At 42.6% G+C, this 24,860-nt stretch overlaps 1 protein-coding gene and 1 pseudogene across 1 annotated transcript in view; one reads left to right on the forward strand and one right to left on the reverse strand.

Moving 5' to 3' along the window:
• The window catches only part of LOC129351669 (uncharacterized), a 38,302-nt gene extending 13,636 nt beyond the window's left edge, over window positions 1-24,666 (reverse strand). The window contains 8 exon segments of the mRNA XM_055020610.1: window positions 10,909-11,180; window positions 11,254-11,338; window positions 11,406-11,453; window positions 12,841-13,115; window positions 13,197-13,244; window positions 22,944-23,129; window positions 23,132-23,851; window positions 23,854-24,666. Coding sequence (XP_054876585.1) covers window positions 10,909-11,180; window positions 11,254-11,338; window positions 11,406-11,453; window positions 12,841-13,115; window positions 13,197-13,244; window positions 22,944-23,129; window positions 23,132-23,851; window positions 23,854-24,583 — 2,364 coding nt within the window. The 5' untranslated portion in view covers window positions 24,584-24,666.
• LOC129351712 (zinc finger protein 771-like) overlaps window positions 24,173-24,860 on the forward strand; it is a 67,666-nt pseudogene continuing 66,978 nt past the window's right edge.

Genomic DNA, 24,860 nt, shown 5'->3' on the forward strand with positions numbered 1-24,860 from the left:
ATTTAAAATAATATTAAAACTCAGGAAGAACAGGATAACATCAGCCTCGTTGTGGTGTCAAGAGAAATGAAAAAGAAAACAAAAATCAGAGGAGTGATTTATGGCATCCCTCTGGATGAAGATCTTGATCAAATCAAGAGAAATATTGTTGGTGCAAAAGTGAAAAACTGGAAGAGATTGTCAAAAACAATAAACGGAGAAAAAGTAGGAAGTTTCTTTATTGAATTTCAAGAAAAAGAAACATCAAAATAATTTTTCTCCTTGCATCCCTGCACCACTTCATTGTTTCAAAGGTCAAAGGTCACATAGCAGCAGTCTGTAAAGGAAGCAGAGTCCAAAATGTGGAGGATGTGAAGAACAAGAACTTGTAACTGTGGAGGGAAACAGAGAGATGCATATGGAGGATGTGAAGTAAGGAAAAAGAAATCATTCAAATTAAAATGACTAAAAACATAAACTATGCAGCAGCAGCTAAAATGTGAAGCAACAGAAAACAAGATAGTGAACAAACAACAAGTCAAAATCCACAGCAAAGCTGAAGAAAATATCACAATATCAGTAGAAAGACTATTATTATTCATAGTCAATCAATCAATCAAATTTTATTTGTATAGCACATTTCAGCTACAAGGCATTTCAAAGTGCTTTACATCATAAACACAAAACACAAAGGCATGCAACATAGAATAAAATATCAAGGTTTTTTTTTCCCTCTTTTTTCCCTTTCTTCCCCCTTCCCTTTGACACGGAATTTGAGCGCCTGTTACCGCCGGACTCCGCCGTCCGTTTAACCACGGGTATTCGCCGGGCCCCGTTGCCCACAACAGGAAAAAAAAAAAAAAAAAAAAAAAAATTACATACATATCCACAAAATCAAATCCATACATATTACATTTCAAATGCAACTCTAAACAGGTGCGTTTTTACTTGAGATTTGAAGAAAGTCAGGGTTTCCGCTGTTTTACAGTTTTCTGGAAGTTTGTTCCAAATTTTTGGTCCATAGATGCTGAAAGCTGCTTCTCCTCTCTTGGTTGGATAAATCCATGTTGGGGAAAAAAGAAGGGAAGAAATGAGGAGTTTTGGACGGACAATTGAAAAAAAAAAAGAATTTGAAATGAATTTAGAAATGAATCAAAACCAACATCAATAATATCAGCGTGGATTCTACCAGGAGCAACAATAGATATGTCAATAATGGAAAAGAAACAACGTAACTATTTTATCATAGATAATTATTCAGTACAATTATCAATATATAATTGATAATTATATCAATTAAACAATTCTCAATATATTCAAATCCAGACAGATGCATCAATAATAACTAGGAATAGTTTTTGTAGAACCAGAACTGAATATAAAAATAGGAAAACGAATGACAGACGGTTCAGTTTACACAGGAGAAATATTACTAGCTTTACAATGAGTAAAAGTCATAATAGCATTAAAAACATATATTGTAGTAACATGTTCAGATTCAGGCTCTGCATTATTAAGTTTAAAATATAATCCATCAGATCGAAGGATGGACATTTTGCATACATTGTTCAGAATATAAAATCTGGTTTGATAGTAATTATTCCAGCATTTTGGAGTGGAAGGAAACGAGAAGGCAGATAAAATGGCAAACAGGAGGAATGCAGAAAAAACAGGAAAATGCTTTTATAAAAAGAAGAAAGGAGGAAAAAGACACAACAAGGTTAAGATCTGAACATACAGGACTTATTTATTCACTTTTTAAAATTCAAAAGCATAACTTTAATAAACTATGTTTCATATTTTAAACAATTACTGTGGAAAATATGAAGCAATAGAGAATGTTAAACTAGAATGTCATAAATATGAAAGAGAGAGAAGAGAGTTTTCATGTAATAAGGAAAAGATTAAATTATTAGATATTTAGAGGAAGAATTTGGGGAGAAACATAAACAAATAGTTATTTTTAAAGAAAACTCTATTTCATAGAATTTGATTATAGTAGATGTGTTTGTGAATGATAGAGGGTAGAATACAAAGTTATGTATAAGTATGTATATTTACATATGTGTGTATATATATATATATTATATGTGTAGGTAGGATATATTGATTTGTTTTTTGTCTTTCTGGTGGAATATTTATATATATCATCATGAACCACACTCCATACCAGTAAGTGGCAGTAAAGCTACTACCAGTTTGTTGCCAAGCGCCAGTAAAACCAAGAAGATGAAGAAGAAGAAGAATCGTTTTGGTCCTGCTCGGGTTTCCTTACGGATCATCGTCACGTCGCTCAGCAGCTGCTAAATGCAGCTCAGAATATAATATTCTAATTATTTACAGTATTTATATTGATAAAATACTGATCATGTTTTTATCTCGTTTTTTCCCAGTTAAACCAACTGAACTGGAAAACTCTACTTCCCAGTTCAGCTGCATCTTCGTTTCCCGCCAATTATGACCAAATTATTCCATTTCATGTCTTTGCTTGCTAAATATTAAATTGTTTCTTATATAACAAAAACATACATTTTAGGAAACCCTTGTCCTGGAGCCCTTATTGCTCACTGTGTTTATTTTTATCTTATTTAGTCCACATATGTAACTGAGAGCTTTAATAAATTGCTTTAATATCGTTAATCATTTATGGATCATTTATCTGCTGACGGGTCATTAAGACTCGTTCACTAATGTCGGTTTGGTAACATTATATCATGTCAAGTTAAACAGTTGTAGTAAAACTGACAACATGCTAGCCGCGCGTTAAATGCTGGTAATCATGGTGACCAGGCAGCAGCGTCTCCCAGCTCTCATCCTCCAGGCTGGTTTCCACGTTTCTCTGCTTTCATCCGCCTGATTCAGAGTGAAATCAGCCGAGCTGAAGCAGGAGATCCTCAATCATGCAGGGCTGTTCAGATCCACAGCCGGTTTCTGATCCACCACGAGTTCAACCTGTTCATTTTATTTCTAGTGTTTTCTGAGGACAAACCAAAAGTTCCAGCTCTCCTGTTGTTTAGATCCTGATGTGAACATGAACACGACTCAGTGAAGACTTTAGGCTTTCAGACTCTTAGTCCGCTTGTTCTATTAATGGATTTCTACCAAATAAACTTCAAAATGTGTTTCTAGAAACACATTGAATTGGTGACAATAGAAAGTAACTGAGCTGAGAGGTGCTGGTTCAAATCCCTGGCTGAGCAAGGTTGTGGTCCGTGGGCATGAAGGTTCACCGAGCCTCGCCGGGTATCAGATATAGATGTGGTGACCCGGATGGGTCCAGAACCGACTGAAGCTGACTGAATACTGCATGACATCATAAAGAGACCAGAAAAGCACCGTATAACACTAACACACTATAATTATATATTTGGAGTTATACATGTGTCCAATAAGCCTCCAGTTTTAAATACTTTCACTACTGAAATGTTTTTCAAAGCACATACTTGGTAGTAATTTGGCAGAAATACATTTGCTTTTATTGAAGTATTATTTAACCAGGAGGATCAACACTTTGACTCAGGTTATTAAACCGAGTGCTTTATCCACTAGTAGCTACTGGTTAGACCAGTAGGTTTCCTAACTGCTTCCACTGGTTTCCACTGACTTCTCCCAGTTTGAACTGTTGGAGGGAACCAGATGAAGATGCTGCTGCACCTCATGTTAATGTAACCTGATGTATGTGGCCCTCTAGTGGCTGCTGTGCAGTACTGCAGGTTTTAGTGGGTTAACAGAGTGAGGCCCTCTAGTGGCTGCTGTGCAGTACTGCAGGTTTTTGTTCAGGGTTCTGGTGTTTCCTGTCACTGTGGGCTGCAGAGCGCAGTAGTACACAGCAGAGTCTGTCAGACGGAGATCCTGGATCGTCAGGTTGAATGTCTTATCATTGATTTCTGCATTGAATCTGTTGTTGTTGAACTCTGGAGCTTTATCTCTCGTTGTGAAGTATTGCTTAAGCATGTACTTTGGAAAACTGTTTTCTTCTTGTTTGTACCAGAACAAGGCATCAGTTCCTCCACTGGGTTTAAAGGTACATCCCAGAGTCAGTGATTCTCCTGCTGCTGCAGCAACTTCTCCTCCTGTCTGCTTCACTGAGTCTCCTTTACACTCTGGGAAGAACAGAACATGCAGAGGAAGAGACGGATCAATAAAGATGATTGATTAAAGGAGAACAATCAGCAGCTTTAAAGACTCCATGTAGAGGAAACATCTTTGTATCTTACCAGAGAAAAGAGCAGCCAGAATAATCCACAGCCAATGTTCCATCTGTCCAACAAGGTTTAAATCAGCAGGAGAAAGCAGCTGATGTTCAACATTCAGTCTGACTATTGTTCTCTTCACAGCACCACTTCTTATTGACACAATGCTGGAGCACAGAGCACAAGGAGAGCGCCGCCTACTGGAGCATGGCGCCCTCTGGTGGAGGATCAGATGTTGCAGACCCTCCTTGTTACAAACCTTAGGAAAAAGTTACCCAGTCTGCATGTCCTCTGGAGATGGTTAAGATTCTGTGATTTAGTCCAAAAGGATGGATTTAAATTCCCCTTACAGCTGATTGAACCTGGTTTAGTAAAACAATTAATGTTCTGCTGACCACACTTCTTGATTTTCTGTCTGTTTAGATCCCAAAGTGGGTCCTGGAGGGCCGCCATCCTTCATGTTTTAGTCTCTCCCTGGTTTAACGCAGCGGGATCCAGTCATGGCTCGTTAGAAAATGGATCTGCTGAAAAGGTTGATGGTTCCAGGGAGAGAACTGAACATGCAGGATTCCGGCCCTGCAGAACCCCCTTTGGGCCCCCGGCTATAGATGAACCAAGATAGAAATATGTGGAGTTTGCTGCTGGGGCGTCCCATGAAAGCCATTTTAATGAAACAATAATCGGTTTATGGCAGAGAAACATAAGTCTGCTTGGTGTGAACCGGCAGCAGAACACTGGAGACGCCACAGCTTCCTTTTATTGATGTTCAGATCAGGTACAGTCACAGGTGTGAGAAAACCAAAACCAGAGCTAAACAACCTCAGACATTTCTAAAATCCTCCTCTATAAATGTCTCAGTTGATTCTGAAGTTGCTTTGGCCAAATAATGCCCCTTATCACCTTGAAGGAAACAAAGCAGAGAGACACCATCAGTTTTTCCTTCAATGGTTTTTATGCACATTTCAACAGAGAAAGCAACATTCAAAATTAGCTCCTCAGTTTCATTGATACTATCATTAACTTCTCTGGAGCTGCTGGCCGTCCTGCAGGTGAGTCTCAGGTTCAAAACACTGGAATGAAACGGCTTCATCAACCTCATTATTCTGTTCAGGTTGTGCAGCAGAGGCTCATCTAAATGTTGCAGGACGCCGGTTGGAGTTCAACACCCTGAAGATGGAAACAAGTTTTCAGAATAAGTTCCACTGGTGGGTCTGTGCCTTACCAGAGCCACGACGTGTTTCTGAGATATGTTGTCCAGCTGCCTGAACGTTACAGCTGTTCATAACGTAACTGTTCTCTCTTTGAAAGTTCACATGACGACTGGATGGAAATGAATGAAGAGATCCGGAAACACATTCACACATCTGATGCTCGGAACAGAAATCCAGGTAAATCCGCCCAAACACCATACCAACTTTATTTATAAAGCTCTTTAAAACAACCACAGCTGAAACAAAGTGCTGCACATAAAATAGATAAAAACAAATACAGTTTAAAACAACAAACTTACAATATGAAACTAGATCTCACTGGAGTTGAAGGCCAAGTGAAATAAATGGGTTTTAAGATGAGCTTTAAAAGTGGACAGTGAAGGGGCCTCTGACCTGCAGGTCATCCATAACTTAGGACCCCGACAGAGAAAGCTCTGTCCCCTCTGAGCTTCCTTCTAGATCTCGGTTCCTCCAAGAGATCGATAAGGTATGTCAGGGTGAAGAAGCTCAGTGAGGTAAGCCGGGGCAAGATCATGCAGCGATTTCAAAACAAACATAGAAATTTTAAAACGGATCCTAAAATAAACAGGCAGCCAGTGAAGTGAAGCCAAGACAGGGTCACATGCTCTCTCTTTCCAGTTCCTGTCAAAAGTCTTGCAGCCGCATTCTGAAGCAGTTGCAGACGTGAGAGCAGTGACTGACTGACTCCCAGATATAGAGAGTTACAATAATCCAGTCGAGTCAAAATAAAAGCATGGATCACTGTTTCAAAATGCTGCCTGGAAAGAAAAGATTTTACTGATGCCAATCGCCTTAAGTGATAAAAACTGGACTTAACCACAGCTCTAATGTGGCTGTCCAATTTAAAATCACTGTCCACCTTAAAACCAAGATCTGTAATAACAGGTTTAAAATAAACTGGTTTAAAATAAACTGGTTTAAAATGCACCTCCAAGGGTCAAAGGTCAACAGAGGAGGACTCACAGGAGCCACTGGGTCCGAACACCATCACCTCTGTATTCTTTTCGTTAAAATGTAAAAAGTTCAAAGCCAACCAAGCTTTAACATCATCTAGACATGCCAGGAGATGTTTGATTGACTGGACATCTTTCTGCTTCAGGGGCAAATAAATCTGGCAATGAAATGAAATCCCATGTTTGCTGAAGATAGAACCCACAGGCAGTAAATAAAGACAGAAAAGCAGTGGGCCCAGAACGGAGCCCTGTGGTACACCATATGACATTGAAGCAGTAGATGATTCAGAGTCTCTAATATTTACTGAAAATGTTCTGTCCTCCAGGTTGGACCTGAACCAATTAAGAACAGTGTCATCAATACCTACAATAAGCTGTAATCACGATATTAAAATGTCGTGGTCGGCTGTATTAAAGGCAGCAGTTTGGTCAAGTAAAATCAGAACATGATTACCAGAATCACATGCTGAAAGGATGTCATTAAAAACTCTTATTAAAGCAGATTCTGTGCTATGAAGAGTTTTAAAACCTGATTGGAAAACCTCCAGAATACCATCTTCATCTAAAAACTGTTTCAGCTGATGGTATACAATTGTTTCTAAAACCTTAGAAAGAAAAGGCAGCTTCGAGATGGGCCGATAATTTGCCAGAACAGAAGGATCAATGTCAGGTTTTTTAAGCAGTGGCTGCACTACTGCATGTTTAAAACTAGCAGGGACCACACCTGAGGACAGACTGCTATTTATAATTGCACAAACAGGCTGCACTATGCTAGATAAAATATCTTTAAAAAGTCGTGGAGGGACAGGATCACGGGGGGAACCTGCTGGCTGAATATGGCCAACCACATCCTCTAAACGTGAGACAGTCAGGCTCAAACTGAGTGAAAGCAGCAGAGCGAGGGACCAAAACGGAGCGAGGGACCGAGGGACCGAAACGGAGCGAGGGACCGAAACGGAGCGAGGGACCGAAAAGGAGCGAGGGACCGAAACGGAGCGAGGGACCGAAACGGAGCGAGGGACCGAAAAGGAGCGAGGGACCGAAACGGAGCGAGGACCGAAACGGAGCGAGGGACCGAAACGGAGCGAGGGACGGAAACGGAGCGAGGGACCGAAACGGAGCGAGGGACCGAAACGGAGCGAGGGACCGAAACGGAGCGAGGGACCGAAACGGAGCGAGGGACCGAAAAGGAGCGAGGGACCGAAACGGAGCGAGGGACCGAAACGGAGCGAGGGACGGAAACGGAGCGAGGGAGCGAAACGGAGCGAGGGAGCGAAACGGAGCGAGGGACCGAAACGGAGCGAGGGACGGAAACGGAGCGAGGGACCGAAACGGAGCGAGGGACCGAAACGGAGCGAGGGAGCGACACAGAGGGGTCAGAGTCAGGAGCTATGGTAAGAGCCCTGGCACTACCAACCTTCTCAATAAAGAAACACAGAAAATTCTCACACATGTCAGGAGAAGCTTCCAAACAGACATTCTGTGGAGTAGAGTCAATGGTGTTGAATAAGACACGTGGGTTATGTCTGTCTGAGGAGATAATATTAGCCAAATATTCCCTTTTTGCCTCTGTAACTGTGCTCTGCTAGAGTCGCCAACAGTCTGTTAAAATTTGAAAAGTAACCTGCAGTTTATCCTTCTTCCACCTGCGTTCAACACGGCAACATTCCTTCCTTACAGCACGAGTTCTGTCATTAAACCAAGGCTCAGGGTTAATCTTTGGTTGCCTAGTTTTTAATGGAGCAACCGAGTCCAGGATTGTTTGACAGGAGGAACAGAACCAGGACCAGAGCTCTTCAGTATCAAAGTGGAGGAAGTCAGATGATCCATGAAGTTGAAGAAAAGCAGTAGAGAACTGAGTGGCCGTGGAGGGGTTAATAATCCGATAACGCCGAGCGGCAGCACGGGTTTTAACTGCAGTAGGTGTCAAACTAACCCTGAATAAAACAGGCAGGTGATCTGAGAACACAGAGTCACAGATTTCCAGGTGATCCACAGGCAGACCGCAGGACATAACCAGGTCCAGTGTGTGTCCGCGCTCATGTGTCGGGCCAGATACGGCCTGTACCAGGTTAAAGGAGTCCAGAAGGTTTAAAAAGTCCTTTACCAGAGGCTTATCAGGACAGCACACATGTATATTGAGATCTCCAACAATAAGAACATGATCATAGTTAGTTATAATCCCAGCTGAAAAGTCGCTAATAAAATCCTTATTATATTTGGGGGGCCGGTAAACCACAGCACAGAAGACAGGCTTTACGTGTCTCATCTCAAATGACGTGAACTCAAAGCTGGGGAATGGCGTCTGTAGAAAACTGCTTACATTTATAGTCCTGTTTGGAAACAGTCGCTGTGCCTCCTCCTCTCCCTGAAGGTGAATTAAAATAAGAACAGTTCGCTGGTAGAAGCTCAGACAGAGCACTGGACTCACCAACACTCAGCCACGTCTCAGTCACACACAGGAAATCCAGATTTTGATGAATGAAAAAGTCCCGAAGAATAAAAGTTTTGTTCATAAGCGACCTGCTGTTTATTAGGCCAAACCTGACAGGAACTGGAGTATGGGCTTCAACAGGTTGGGAGACCTGGCACAGCGGTCTCAGGTTTTGAAGACACCGCCGGCAAATATAGGGGCAATGGCGGCGGTGCAGGGGCTTCAACTCCAGCCACAGGCACCAAACAGACATCAACAGGATCCAAAAAACGCGGAGGCATCGAGAGCCTAGAAATAATCCACGTGATGATCGGGTAAAACAAGGACAGTGCGTCAGAAAGAACTTCAGCTTCACCAGCCGGCCGCTTCGTCTACCGCGACAACGATAACGTCTCCGCCGTGTAAGCAGCGCTGGTACCCGAAGCAGGTGACTCGGAATCTCCGACAGAAGGGGGGCGAGGATTGTTGGTCACCAACATCAAATAACACCATATCCTGGACCAAAGGTTGGAGGTCTAGCAGTGTGTTGCGATCATACGCCAGCAGAGATTCAGTTCCGTAGATGATACAAGTCAAACGTAAGAATGACAGACGAGCAGCCATACACACCGGCGCCATCTTGCCATAGTGAGGTCCAACAGAACCAGAACCAGCACTGTGGTTCTTCCACAGTCTGTGTTCATGTCATTGAACACTTTGACTAGGCCAGCCTCAGTACTGTGGTAAGCATGGAAACCTGTCTGTGTTGAGTTGACAGAATGTCTCTTCCTTAAACGTTGGTTTGTAAGTTGTGTAAATTGGAGTTCAGGTGGTTCCGTCTCTGGACTAGCGATGCTGTTGGGTTTCACCAAACAATGTTTCCCTGCAATGCTTTAGTCATGAACTCAGAGTCGGTGCCAGAAACTCCCTTCACTTTCATGGGGCAAATGAGTCAAATATGACTGGAAAATATTTAGCAGTTCTCTGGTTTCAGGAAGTGAAGGTTAAAAGGTTTTAGCTGTGCTCTCTTTAAAAATGGTTTCTAATGTCTGGAAATGGAAATTGTTTGAAAATAACAAACAGATGAGCCAACTAGGAAATGTTTATAGTGTCTGAAACATGTTTTCCTCTCTGTCTTACTGAAACATTCATTTAGATGATTCTCAGACTCTGACCCAACAAGTGCAGGAGTCTGAAGATGAGGAGAAAAGTCTACAGAAAGAGAAATCTAACTGGACTGAATGAGGAAGTAGCATTTCTACTGGCGTCTTTATTCTGCCTGTCAGTGATTAGCAGCTGCAACCACAGCGACTCTGATCAAGCAGGATGATCAGAATCCATCTGATATGACGCTGAGCTGTGAATACCACTTCCCTCCTCTTTGAAGAGGAGTCAGATATCTGTGTTCAGGTTTTTGTACAGCCTCTTCTCCACTTTGTATCACTGTGTTTCCAGAGCGCAGTAGCAGAGAGCCGCGTCTGCCGGGGTCAGCTCTCTGATGCTCAGCTCACTGGAGGAAGACGATGCTGCTGATCCAGGATCAGGAACCATGTTGTTTCTAGAGGACAAACAGGAGCCTGAAGGTCAGAACGACGTCTGGCCCAGTGCAGGACAGCAGACCCACATGTTGTCTCCTGCTGGACTGAACCAGAATCCCTGACCTTAAACTGACCTCTACTGAGAGACAGAAGCAACAGGAGGGAGAGCAACATGTCTGGAGTCCTGAGAGCCACACAGCAGATCAACAATGAAGGAAGAACAAATGATGGAGGAGCTGAAGGTCAGTGGGCGGGGCCACTTCAACTCAACCAATCAGAGAGTTTCTGCTTCCTCAGCAGCTCCGTCTCTGATCTTTGCTGCTTCATGTCTCTGTTGTCTTTGTCTTCAGTCCAACGACTCAACAACCAGTGGGAGTGAGGCCCTCTAGTGGCTGCTGTGCAGTACTGCAGGTTTTAGTGGTTTAACATGGAGTGAGGCCCTCTAGTGGCTGCTGTGCAGTACTGCAGGTTTTAGTGGATAAACAGGGAGTGAGGCCCTCTAGTGGCTGCTGTGCAGTACTGCAGGTTTTTGTTCAGGGTTCTGGTGTTTCCTGTCACTGTGGGCCTCACAGCGCAGTAGTACACAGCAGAGTCTGTCACTGCAGCAGAGGAGATCAGCAGATCCAGGTGCTTCTCTCCTCTCAGGTAAGTGGAGAATCTTGTTGATGATTTCAGAGACTCTGCTGATCTTGAGCTGTTGAGCCCTGAGATGTAGTAGATGAACTCTGGAGGTTTTCCAGGATTTTGTTGATACCAAAAGAAATCATCACCAAGAGCTATCTTGTTGGAGTAACTGCAGGTCAGAGTAACAGAGCTGCCCTCTGAACTGAACTCCTCAGTCTTTGCTGCAGTGAGTTGTTGGCAGTTTACACCTGAAGGAAGAAAGAACTGATGTAAGTGAAGAACAACAAGGATGAGATTATTCTCTGAAAGACTCCAACCAACCTGATCCAGTGATCAGAACCAGCAGAGTGAATCCAGATGTGAGCAGAGACAGCATGTTGAGCAGAGTTAATGTTGGAGAGTTGAGCTGAAGGAGGAAGTTTGAGTCTCTTTAGAGTTCAGGAACAGACCAGCTCCTCCTCTTCATCCTCCTCCTCCTCCTCCTCCTCCTCCTCCTCCTCTTCCTCCTCCTCCTCCTCCTCCTCTTCATCCTCTTCATCCTCCTCCTCCTCCTCCTCCTCCTCCTCCTCCTCCTCCTCTTCCTCTCAGCTTCAGCTGCTCAGTTCAACAAACTTTGGCTCAATAGATTCTTCTTCCTTGTTCCTTGTGTCCTTCCATTAAGCCTTAATTTTACTTAGTAAAGTTTTTAAGCAGATCAAACCAAGAACATTATCCATCTGTTGTCTTTGCTGTTATTCATACATTATAATTACTAACATATTAGGAGCCAATATTGTGTCTAAATGTTGAAGTGTCGTGTGTGAGTTATATTTTCATTAATCATCAATGCTTACAAATGATTTTTTTCCACGACAAGCACAATAATGCATTTTCAGTTTATAATGCATTTTATTTATGTATTTATCTTGATATTAAGAAACATATTTAATTTTTTGCTTTTTGCCTGTTGAAAATGTTTTCCCTTGAGGTTACTGACAAAGCCATTACAAAATATCGCTTTATTCATTTAATTATTCAATAATTTACACTGTGTCAGGTCCTGCTTCAATAGTTTATGTACAATAATTCAATCTGTTTTAATAAACATTGAACCAGTCCGGTCCTCGGCTTGCAGCAAAAGTTGTTTTGGCCCTTTGTGTTTTTGACTTTGACATCCCTGGGCGCAGGTCTTCATGGACGGGCCCTGAAGACGGTTTAGGGTCCATGGAGCCAAACCGGGTTCAGGGTCCATGGAGCCAAACCGGGTCCAGCCGTGCTGTGACGGGCCGTCACAGCACGGCTGAGTCCAGAACCTGAATAAATACCTGCAGCTGGCGATGGTGACGGGGAGAGCCTGGCTTCCTGGACTGTCATCGGGCATGTGAGTTTTGCTTCTGTTGACTCTTCTGTTCAATAAAGCAGATTAATATTGTGTCTGAATCTTTTCTGCTCCTTCAGGCCAGGAACTTTGATCCGCCATGTCGGGGCCAGACTGTCCACCATGACACCCTCAAGTCAGGTGATTTGAACAGGCCATCTGACCAAAGGCCAAGGAAGGCAAGGATGAGCGGTTTGTTTTTCATCCCTCAATATTAAAGCGACAGCAGAAAGACTACATAGAAGACGATGGATGATATTTTATCATATGAAGGTCATATTTTTCAGAAGTAGTTGATCAGATTTCAAGTCAAATTATTTTTTGTTAATTCTTTTTAAATGTCTTTTTACTTTAATGATTCACCAAACTCACTTCCTGGTTTTCATATTTTCATTTCAAACTGATGAACCAAACACACAGAGGTCTGCTTCAGACTGAGTTCAACCAAACAGGGAGTGAGGCCCTCTAGTGGCTGCTGTGGAGTTCTGCAGGTTTTTGTTCAGGGTTCTGGTGTTTCCTGTCACTGTGGGCTGCACAGCGCAGTAGTACACAGCAGAGTCTGACGGACGAAGATCCTGGATCGTCAGAGGAACTGATCTAGCAGTGGCATCCAGGCTGGAGGAAAATCTCTTCTCCGTTGTTTTCCCATCGCCAATCTTAAAGCGGCTCAGGATGAATGTGGGACTGCTGCCTCCCTCCAGTCTGTACCAGAGGTAATGGTTGGATCCACTTGTGTCATAGAGACATTGCAGAGTTGCGTTGCCTCCTTCAGTAGCCATCAAGTCTCTCTCTGGTTGCAGCACGCTGTCGGTCTGTGCTCTGCATTCTGTAAAATACCAACAACAGGATCAGTGTCAGCTCAACAGCAATCTGCTCTGATGTTAGATGAAGATAGCTGAGTTCTTACCGAGGCTGACAACAGCCAGCAGCACCAAGAACAACAGAGGAGGCATGTCTGAGGAGAGAGCAGAAACAGAGCTGGCAGCTCTGTGCTCGGTCTTCATGTGCTGACAGGAGCCCTGTGGTACTCCCCCTACTGGCAAGTTTTATTCAACACATCCCTGCTCTGCCTCACTTCTGCAGAGCAGGGATGCAGAGCAGCCTGGACCTCCCATCTTCCCCAGTTCAGCTCAGATCAGCTTCATATCCCCTGCAGAGTCACTGAGGTTCAACTTTTACTCTGTTTTTCACTGTGGTTTTGCATCTTTGAGTTATTGTTGTGTCAATTAATCTGGGATTTTCAAATAATTTAAAATAATTCAGAGGTAACCAAAATCAAATAAAATGTTCACTGATTTCAAAACTTTGGCTGCCTTGGTGCATTTAGCATCAGTCATGCTCTGGATCGACATCAGACCCTTTAGACGTTTAATTAAAGGTTTTGAATAGTTTACAAGTTGATAATCAATTCAGGTATTTACATTACATTCAATAAATTATCATATTATTGATAATTGATCTGGCATTAGCATGGTTCACTAAAACTACATTTCAGAAGTAGTTGATCAACTACAAAAAAATATTTTTATTCTTCTGATGTAACATTCTAATTTTATGACTTATTTCACTGCAAATCAAAAATCATAAAAGAAGAAAAGGTTTTGAAATATCCACCTGTATAATTAGTCTATATATTTTATCTAAAGTAATATTCTTTATTAAATGGGTTTTGTTTATATTTGGTTATTCACACATGAGATCAATATAAAACCTTCATCAGTGGGTTTATGTCACTGGAGAAAAGGTTTGATTCATCTGATGTTGTCCATTCAGCTTGTTTGGGTTCATTGTTACAGCTTCACCTTTTACCTTTAACTGGAAAAAACCCCATTAATTAGTATTTAGTTACAAGACACAATTAATTCAATCTGCACATAATATTTACCAGCACCAGACATAAAAACAAAACTGACATGATTAGATTGTGTGGTTCCCCACAGCTGCTCCTGTTCTCGTCTCAAACTTGATGTAATAAAGATGTTATAACAAACATCATGGGCGTTTCCTCCATCAACCTCTCCATTAGAGGTTCTGCAGTATTCCTGCTCTGTTTGGACAGATGAGATGAGAACTCTGATTTTCTTTCCTCTTCTGAACGATGAACTAACAGGTGATCAAACTCAACACCACGAAGAACAAACAAGCAGCAGCATTTTGTAATCCTGACATGGAGTAAAACAGACAGGTGTAATCACTGATTGTTTGTCAGTTACTCATCTGATGCCATCAGTTGCAATAGTCATATTTTATAAAAATGATTTATAAAATTATTACTGGGTGTCTTTGACCCCATCAGTCAAAACAATGTGGAATATAAACTTTTATGGTGTCCTCTGGCTTTTGCTGACATGGTTTATTGCATATTGTGCAAATTTTACATAGGTCCACCAATCTTGGACTTTATTACATGTGAGGCTGTGCAGTGTATGAATGCTCTGAATGAACTGTCATCATGTCTGTTATGACAGTAATAACAAATCATTTATTTGACTATTTGTGCAATAATTATACAATCTTGCAATTTTTAAATGTGTAAAGCTTTTATTTCATACCTAAATTCAATGTGTTTAGATTTTCTCTTATGTCATACGTTCTTTTAATCTACGGTTATTTTGATTCAGATCCCAGCAGAGAATCATATAAAATGTCCCATAATAAACTTTTCTCTTTTGACTGGATTTGACTGAGGATGGGAAGCTAAATACGTACATTTTAGAGATCTTAACTTCTTGAAAAATAAATTCTTCAGTTTTTTTAAATCTGTTTTATTCTGTGAGCTATCTTCTGACTGTTCATGTAATTCTGAAGCACTTTGATCAACTGTTATTTTGAAAGTTGCTATGGAAATAAATTTTGACAGTTTTTTCTTTTTTTTCACAGAACAAGCTTCTTAAAATGAACATGACGCTGTTTCAGACTGAATCCCACCGAAACAGGAAGAACAGAGGGAGTGAGGCCCTCTAGTGGCTGCTGTGCAGTACTGCAGGTTTTAGTGGATTAACAGGGAGTGAGGCCCTCTAGTGGCTGCTGTGCAGTACTGCAGGTTTTTGTTCAGGGTTCTGGTGTTTCCTGTCACTGTGGGCTGCAGAGCGCAGTAGTACACAGCAGAGTCTGACAGATGGAGATCCTGGATTGTCAGGTTGAAGGATTTTATGGTGCTGTTGAGGTCAGCATCAAATCTGTTATTGTTGAACTCTGAAGCTTTATCTTTTGTTGATGACAGCTGCTTCAGCATGTACTTTGGGAAACTGTTTTCTTCTTGCTTATACCAGAACAATGTGGGAGTAAAACTGGTCTCATAAGTACATCCCAGAGTCAGTGATTCTCCTGCTGCAGCAGCAACTTCTCCTCCTGTCTGCTTCACTGAGTCTCCTTTACACTCTGGGAAGAACATGCAGAGGAAGAGACGGATCAATAAAGATGATTGATTAAAGGAGAACAATCAGCAGCTTTAAAGACTCCATGTAGAGGAAACATCTTTGTATCTTACCAGAGAAAAGAGCAGCCAGAATAATCCACAGCCAATGTTCCATCTGTCCAACAAGGTTTAAATCAGCAGGAGAAAGCAGCTGATGTTCAACATTCAGTCTGACTATTGTTCTCTTCACAGCCAGCAGCGGCTCCAGTGTACATGCAGCCCTGAGTAAACACCGCCTTTGTTGAACTCCACCCCCACACAAACACACTCCTGTTTCAGTGCACGTTTATTCACTTGTACTGACTCCCATCAATTCTATGATCTTGACATTTCCCTGAGCCACTTAATTCCCACCTTAATCCCAACACCTAACTCAAAAATTATGTTTTTATTGTCGGGACATGGCAAAATGTCCTCACAGCTATAAATGTCCAACAATGTCAGTTGTTTGACAAGATTAAGTCCTCATAATGATAGATAAACCAGCACACACACACGCACACACACACACCCTTGAAAACCCCCACATGTGCTAAAACAGCAGATTATCCAATGGAGATAATCTGCTATAATGGAGAGTTTCCCAAAGAGCTACAGTCTCTGCATCTCTTCATTGGGTCCAGGCAGCATCCTCAGCTCAGCATATGGCTGAGCTTCGTTATCATTTAAAAAGTGATCAGCTGCTTGTTCACAAACAGCCTCATGGTTTATATATTGGCTGTCCGATATTTGTCCAGAGAGAGACTCTGAGTTCTCCCAGGAATTAACTCATGATGAACGACTGAAATATTGTCAGCATGTTGGTAAGCTGCAGTCAGGTGTAATAAACACCTGGGATAATAAACATGTTCCTATTTTATTCTATTTGTCCATCAGATTAAAAAAAATTCTTAATTTTGTAGTTTAACAGGGAGTGAGGCCCTCTAGTGGCCGCTGTGCAGTACTGCAGGTTTTTGTTCAGGGTTCTGGTGTTTCCTGTCACTGTGGGCTGCAGAGCGCAGTAGTACACAGCAGAGTCTGTCACTGCAGCAGAGGAGATCAGCAGATCCATCTGGGTTTTATCATCATTCACGTTGAAGGAGAAACCAGGAACCGGATCCTGGAGTTCAGCTCCAGATCCTAAATGAGAAATCAGGAACTCTGGAGGTTTTCCAGGATATTGTCGATACCAGAAGAAATAATCACTTCCAGTAGCTTTGCTGGAGTAAGTGTAGGACAGAGTAGCTTTTCTTTTTTCTACAGCGAACTCTTCATTATGAAGCGCGGTGAGTTGTTGGCATCTGACTCCTAGATGAAGAGAAACCTGTTAGTTTCAGTTTCTGTAAATAAATTCACATTTATTAAACTTTGAAAACGTGTTTTTGAAAAACAGAGACATTGTGACCTGTTAGCAGAGAGGCGATGAGCAGAGACAGACCATAATAGTCCATGATGAGCAGAGTTGATGTTGGAGAGTTGAACTGAACTGAAGGAGGAAGTTTGAGTCTCTTTAGAGATCAGGATCAGATCAGCTCCTCCTCTTCCTCTTCCTCCTTTTCCTCTCAGCAGAAATAACATGAGAATAAAATAATGCATCAAGCAAATTATGTTTCAATGTACATTCAAAACTTTAAAAAGAAAATCACAGATAAAATATCCAGTTTATGAAGACAAATCTAGTCAGTTTAAATGAATCATCCAGATCAAGTCCATTGACAACTGACAATGCATCAAGTTCAGCTTACTATTGAAATTATATTTAAAAGTTTTCTACCATACCAACTTTATTTATAAAGCACTTTAATACAACCACAGCTGAAACAAAGTGCTGCACATAAAATAGATAAAAACAAATACAGTTTAAAACAACAAACTTACAATATGAAACTAGATCTCACTGGAGTTGAAGGCCAAGTGAAATAAATGGGTTTTAAGACGAGCTTTAAAAGTGGACAGTGAAGGGGCCTCTGACCTGCAGGTCATCCATAACTTAGGACCCCGACAGAGAAAGCTCTGTCCCCTCTGAGCTTCCTTCTAGATCTCGGTTCCTCCAAGAGACCCATAAGGTATGTCAGGGTGAAGAAGCTCAGTGAGGTAAGCCGGGGCAAGATCATGCAGCGATTTCAAAACAAACATAGAAATTTTAAAACGGATCCTAAAATAAACAGGCAGCCAGTGAAGTGAAGCCAAGACAGGGTCACATGCTCTCTCTTTCCAGTTCCTGTCAAAAGTCTTGCAGCCGCATTCTGAAGCAGTTGCAGACGTGAGAGCAGTGACTGACTGACTCCCAGATATAGAGAGTTACAATAATCCAGTCGAGTCGAAATAAAAGCATGGATCACTGTTTCAAAATGCTGCCTGGAAAGAAAAGATTTTACTGATGCCAATCGCCTTAAGTGATAAAAACTGGACTTAACCACGGCTCTAATGTGGCTGTCCAATTTAAAATCACTGTCCACCTTAAAACCAAGATCTGTAATAACAGGTTTAAAATAAACTGGTTTAAAATAACTGGTTTAAAATGCACCTCCAAGGGTCAAAGGTCAACAGAGGAGGACTCACAGGAGCCACTGGGTCTGAGCACCATCACCTCTGTTTTCTTTTCGTTAAAATGTAAAAAGTTCAAAGCCAACCAAGCTTTAACATCATCTAGACATGCCAGGAGATGTTTGATTGACTGGACATCTTTCTGCTTCAGGGGCAAATAAATCTGGCAATGAAATGAAATCCCATGTTTGCTGAAGATAGAACCCACAGGCAGTAAATAAAGACAGAAAAGCAGTGGGCCCAGAACGGAGCCCTGTGGTACACCATATGACATTGAAGCAGTAGATGATTCAGAGTCTCTAATATTTACTGGAAATGTTCTGTCCTCCAGGTTGGACCTGAACCAATTAAGAACAGTGTCATCAATACATACAATAAGCTGTAATCACGATATTAAAATGTCGTGGTCGACTGTATCAAAGGCAGCAGTGAGGTCAAGTAAACCCAGCAGATTGTATTGAGTCGTTGATTCTTAATTAAGAATGTTTTAAACATAATAAGCTATATAGTAACACATTTATTTATACTTTATCCATAAAGACGAATTACTGCCAGAATCAACATGTATGTTAGTAAAGCATTCATTCCTTTGACCTCCATGCTTCAGAGCCCAGCAGACAAAACACCTAAAACTTCTCAGAACATCCTTCAAAATCCTCAACAGGAGACTCAGGAGGGGTGTAAGTTTATTCTGCATCATTAAAATGATCTCAAAGACAGAAGTTTTGGCATTAAAATTGGAATTTCCACCAAAAATGAGAAAGACATCAGAAATCTATTGCACCGCAAATTCCTGAGAACGTACATCACTTCAGGATCAGCTGAGGAGGTGATGGGGCTTCATACATGCAGGGTCAGAGGGAAGGTCATGTCTGAGGTCACATATAGGGTCAGATGTCGCGTCGGCCATGAGCCGCAGGGTTTCCTGGGGCCTCCATCAAGCCCTGGTTTAGCTCACCTGGTTTAGCTCACCTGGTTTAGCTCACCTGGTTTAGCTCACCTGGTTTAGCTCACCAGGTGAGGCGGTAATCTGCCCTCTTTGTCCTTTGAGGTGTGCAGCGCCCCCATCTGTTCTCCCTGTGAAGTTGACACTGTCAGTCCTTTCTTCTGATTGCATGAAATGACTTGACCTTGTTGACTGGTAAGATGAGACCCTTTCCCCACCATTAGCTCAGCTTCCAATCTGCATTGGTTTTGGGAATAATTAAATCTTGAGTGATTTTAAAATGTGGGAAGTGAAGCCAGTCTTAAACAGAAATCCACTGAGATTTCTGTGGAAAAAGGATTTGCTTATAGCTGCTGATGAAGGAGATGAGAGGTGAACAAAGTTCACTGTATCACGAGGTGATCTGGGCTGAGAGTCCATGTCTGGTTAGGATGTGACGTCTCCGGTGATCTGGAGTGGGACAGATCACACAGAGGAATTTCTGTAAGAAGACAGACAAACTGCGTCTCAGGCTGCTTCTTTGGGTTGGGAGGCTGCTTTGCTTTGCTAGTGACTGAGCTGTTTGTGGAGCTGATCCAGAACGTCTGCTATTCTGGGTCGCTGTGTGATGTAGAGCTCCCAAACTCACACACAGAGGAACACAGGTTCCCCAATGTGATTTATAATGCATGCAGTCAGGAATGAATCATAAGATAATTAGCATTATTTATTTGTCCCACAGTGATTAAAAATATTTCTTACAAGAGAATCTTGGCCAAGACTGGCAGCAGCACACAATTTACTGAACATTCAGACAGCAAAACAGAAACAGTTCACAGTCATAAATGTACATGTTTCCTTCATGTATGTCTGCAACTGGTTCCAAGATGATGCAGCAGAAAACGATTCAATAGCAACTCATAATAACTAAACCTTATTTACCATTATTTAACCATTAATCAAAAGTTTATTAACTTTGAAAACATTCTTAATTAAGAATGTTTTAAATATAATAAGCTATATAGTAACACATTTATTTATACTTTTTCCATAAAGACTAATTACTGCCAAAATCAACATGTATGTTAGTAAGTAAATGCTTAAATATTCTTTCAAACATTCCTCTAGTTACCGCTGTGCAGTACTGCAGGTTTTAGTGGATTAACAGGGAGTGAGGCCCTCTAGTGGCTGCTGTGCAGTACTGCAGGTTTTAGTGGATTAACAGGGAGTGAGGCCCCCTAGTGGCTGCTGTGCAGTACTGCAGGTTTTTGTTCAGGGTTCTGGTGTTTCCTGTCACTGTGGGCTGCAGAGCGCAGTAGTACACAGCAGAGTCTGACAGACGGAAATCCTGGATCGTCAGATTAAAGGATTTCTTTTCTTTATTGAAGTCAGCATCAAATCTGTTGTTGAACTCTGGATCTTTATATTTTGTTGATGACAGCTGCTTCAGCATGTACTTTGGGAAGCTGTTCTCTTCTTGCCTGTACCAGAACAATGTGACACTCACACTGCTGTCATAAGTACATCCCAGAGTCAGTGATTCTCCTGCTGCAGCAGCAACTTCTCCTCCTGTCTGCTTCACTGAGTCTCCTTTACACTCTGGGAAGAACAGAACATGCAGAGGAAGAGACGGATCAATAAAGATGATTGATTAAAGGAGAACAATCAGCAGCTTTAAAGACTCCATGTAGAGGAAACATCTTTGTATCTTACCAGAGAAAAGAGCAGCCAGAATAATCCACAGCCAATGTTCCATCTGTCCAACAAGGTTTAAATCAGCAGGAGAAAGCAGCTGATGTTCAACATTCAGTCTGACTATTGTTCTCTTCACAGCACCACTTCTTATTGACACAATGCTGGAGCACAGAGCACAAGGAGAGCGCCGCCTACTGGAGCATGGCGCCCTCTGGTGGAGAGGAGAGGTGGAGTCCAGCAGAGAGGAGACGAGGCTTCATCAGCTGGGCAGATGTTCAGTAGGAACTGGTTCTACTGGATCTACTGGATCTACTGGATATTGTCAGCAGAAGTGATCAGCTTCTCAACTGGACTCTTCATCCTGGATTGCAGTGAGTTTTTCACAGTTAAATACTAAAGGAAGTGAAAAATGTTGCCAAAACAAATTGGTGCTTTTTATTCTTCCTGTGTTGAGAACGATTGTGACGACAGAGGAAACGTGACCCAGAGATGTGGTGACATCTTCCTCAAACTTTCAGTTCTGTCAGCAGGGCTTCTTCAATTCACTGAACAGTGGGAATCGTTTGGTCTTCTGATGTGTTTCTCCTGATCACATGGTTCTTTTTCTCAAATCTAAATGCAACATTTTGTTTTTGCTACCATTATTCATCAGCTGAACTAAAACATTTTCACAAACACAAAATAACTGTTTGTCTCAAATATTGTCAACAAATGTGTCTCCTCCTTTGCAGATAATCCCTCCCACCTCACAGGTGTGGCATATCAAGATGCTGATTAGACAGCATGATTATTGCACATGTTGTGCAATAAAAGGCAATAAAAGGCCACTGTGAAATGTGTTGTTTTCCCACAGCACCATCTCACAGATGCTGCAGGTTTTCAGGAAGTCGGCCACTGGCATGCTGACTCCTGATGGGCATACACTCAGCAACATATGAAACAATATCTGGTGGAATCACTATTTTCAGACTGATTTCTTTCTGCCAAGACACTCAAAGAAAGTCCCGTCCTGTTTGAGGCGATCCGTCTCCCATTCAGGTCGGGACTAATGTCCAGGAGAACAGGCCAATGGCTCCAACCGCTGGACGATTGCTGCGATGCAACGTCAACTATGCAGACGCCGCTGCAAATGATCTTCCATGACATGCTGGACATGGAGGGACAGGTGGTCCAGGTGTCTCCGTTGGACCATTAGGGAACTGAGAAACGGCAGAAGCACAAACAGCAATAAAGTTGATCAAGTTATTCTTTCAAGGTCTTAATGTCCCTTTTCTGTCCAAAACGTGAAAGAACAAGTTTCACACCGACGTCTTCATTGGAGGTCGTCTCCAAAAGAAACCCTTACCTCTGCAGAAATGGCTTTTATTGTCAAATCTACAAATATGGCTTCCAGAGCAATGAATGCTGGCAGATGTTGCCCAGTCAGCCCATTTGAGTAAACTGGAGCTCCAGCATCCCCTTTAGGTCCCAAGAGTTGGACAGTGTTTGGAGCCTTGAATGTCCATTTGACACGCAAACTGAAAAGTCAATGATCCAAAATGATTTGGCACCTTTTTCCCAGAGTTGCTGCTCGATCTGCATTTTAAAGATTCTAAAACTGCAAACTTCCAGGATTAAGATGAAACAAACTCCAGTTGGATTATATGGCGTTTTATTTCAGATCCAAAACTTTTAGAACTACAACTCTGATCACATTAGTCTTATAAAGTCTTAAAGGTTTTCTTTCTATACATCAGAATGATCATTAGAAGGAAGCAGTTCTTCTATCTACTAAGACACTAACTAGTAGTTTAGTGTCTAAAGTCACTTTAGTCTCCAGATTAAACTTTCTGAACGCAGCGATCAGTTATCAGCATCTCATCATCAAGGTCACAGTGGAGATTACAAAGAGAAGATTCAAACTCAGACACACTTTCAAATAGTTACATGAAAAAATCCAAGAAGAAATAATGAGCTGGTGATTTTAGAAGCTGAAGGGAGAAGATAAAACCTGCAGAAACACAGAATCAGAACGAGCTGCAGAAAATGATCAGAACTGTTGAATTCCTGCAGAGGATGTTTCCAGCTCACCTCTCAAGATTCAGCAGATCAATGAGTCTGATGAACAGGACAGATGATCAGGGCAGATGAGTTTTTACCTCCATCACTAAGACCAGGACTGAAGAACGGGTAGAGTTTCTCCTTGAAGCAGCAGCCAGTAAAGGAGTAAATCACATCTACAGCATCTACATCATAGAAGGAGACCAGACCCTCCTCATAATCCACAAACACCCCACCTTCTCTGGACCAGGATGGAGATGCAGACGGACTGAAGGTCCAGCACCAACTTTGTACTCATATCCATTTCTCAACCAGAAAGTCCAGAAACCTTTCTGAGGACTGAGGTTGATGGTTCCCTTCCTGTCAACAGATTCTCTAACCACTCCTAAATCCCAGTCAGTCTTTCCTTTAACCTGAACCTCAAAGTAAAATCTGCCTGAGGAGAAACTCTGCTGTCCTAAAACAGAAACACAGTGAGAAAACCTCTGTGGATTGTCTGGAAGATTCTTCTTCACATCTCCATGTTTGGCCTGTTTTCCATCACCAGACAGGATGAGGTTAGGATGAGCCGCATCAGGATCCAGAGTCACATCCACTGCAAACTGCTGGACCCTCTTCAGCTCTTCTGCTAGCAACTTGCTAATCTTCTGCCTGAAGTCTTCCTCAACCAGAGCCACAGCTCTCACCACAGTGCCCTCATATGATGGTGGATGAACTCTGACCTCTACACAGTGCTTGACAGGTGGAGGATCTGTCAGATAGGAGAAGCTCTGCAGGAGGTGGAGGTGATCTTCATCCTGTGAGAGCTGCTTCAGCTCAGAGCTCCTCTTCTCCAGCTCAGAGATCTCCTGTTCCAGGTCTGTGATGAAGCCTTCAGCCTCTTTCTCTGTAGTTTCCTGTTTGTCTTGGATCTCCTTGAGGAGCTCCTTCAGGCGTCTCTCAGCAGACTCCATCAGGCCGTGAAGACCTGAACAGCTTCTGCTTTCTCTCTGTCTGCAGCATCTCTACTGATCTTCAGCAACTCTCTGATCTCCTGGATCTTCAGTCGTCTCTCCTGGATCGTCTCCTGAACTTCAGCCTCCGTCTTCCTCAGCTTTGCCTTCTTTCCTTCAGATTCTTCTCCCAGAGGAACCAGCTGGTGGTTCTTGTGGTCTGAAACAGAGCAGAGTGAGCAGACGCATGTCTGGTCGGTCCTGCAGAACAGCTCCAGAGGTTTATCGTGCTGCAGACACATCCTGTCCTCCAGGTTCTCCATGGGCTCCATCAGCTGGTGTTTCTTCAGACGTGGAGCGGCCAGGTGAGGCTCCAGGTGAGTCTGGCAGTAGGAGGTCAGACACACCATGCAGGACTTCAGGGCCTTCAGTTTGGGTCCAGTGCAGACGTCACAGGGAACTTCTCCTGGTTTAGCAGCTTGTTGCTCCGAGCTGCTGCTGCTGGCTCCCTGCTGAGCTTCATGTCTGAACTGATCAACCATCTCTTTGATGAAGGTGTTGACTCTCAGCTGAGGTCTGCAGGTGAAACCTTCATTACACAGAGGACATTTGTAGGGGCCGTCTCCGTCCCAGTGCTGGGTGATGCAGGTCTTGCAGAAGTTGTGTCCGCATGGTGTGCTGACTGGATCAGTGAACACATCCAGACAGATGGAGCAGAGAAACTGATCCTCAGACCGCGGGCTGCTGCCAGAAGACATGTCTGAACCTGAGGACAGGAGACACAGATCAGTGATTAGCAGATGATCTGATCGGGAGGTCTGAGATGTTCTGATCAGGTTCCATGAAGGGGGATTTCAGCAGGAGTAACAGAGAGGTCCACACTTCTCTCTCCCAGCTCTTCCAGGGGAATCTCAAGCCGATCCCAGACCAGCAGAGAAACATCGTCCCTGCAGTGTGTCTGAGGTTTTCCTCTGGGCCTCCTCCTAGTGGGACATAAACTCTTTACCAGGGAGCCTCCATCCTAACCAGGTACCC

Source organism: Poeciliopsis prolifica, unplaced genomic scaffold, assembly GCF_027474105.1.
Source record: "Poeciliopsis prolifica strain line A6 unplaced genomic scaffold, Auburn_PproV2 SCAFFOLD069, whole genome shotgun sequence".
NCBI classification, from domain to species: Eukaryota; Metazoa; Chordata; class Actinopteri; order Cyprinodontiformes; family Poeciliidae; genus Poeciliopsis; species Poeciliopsis prolifica.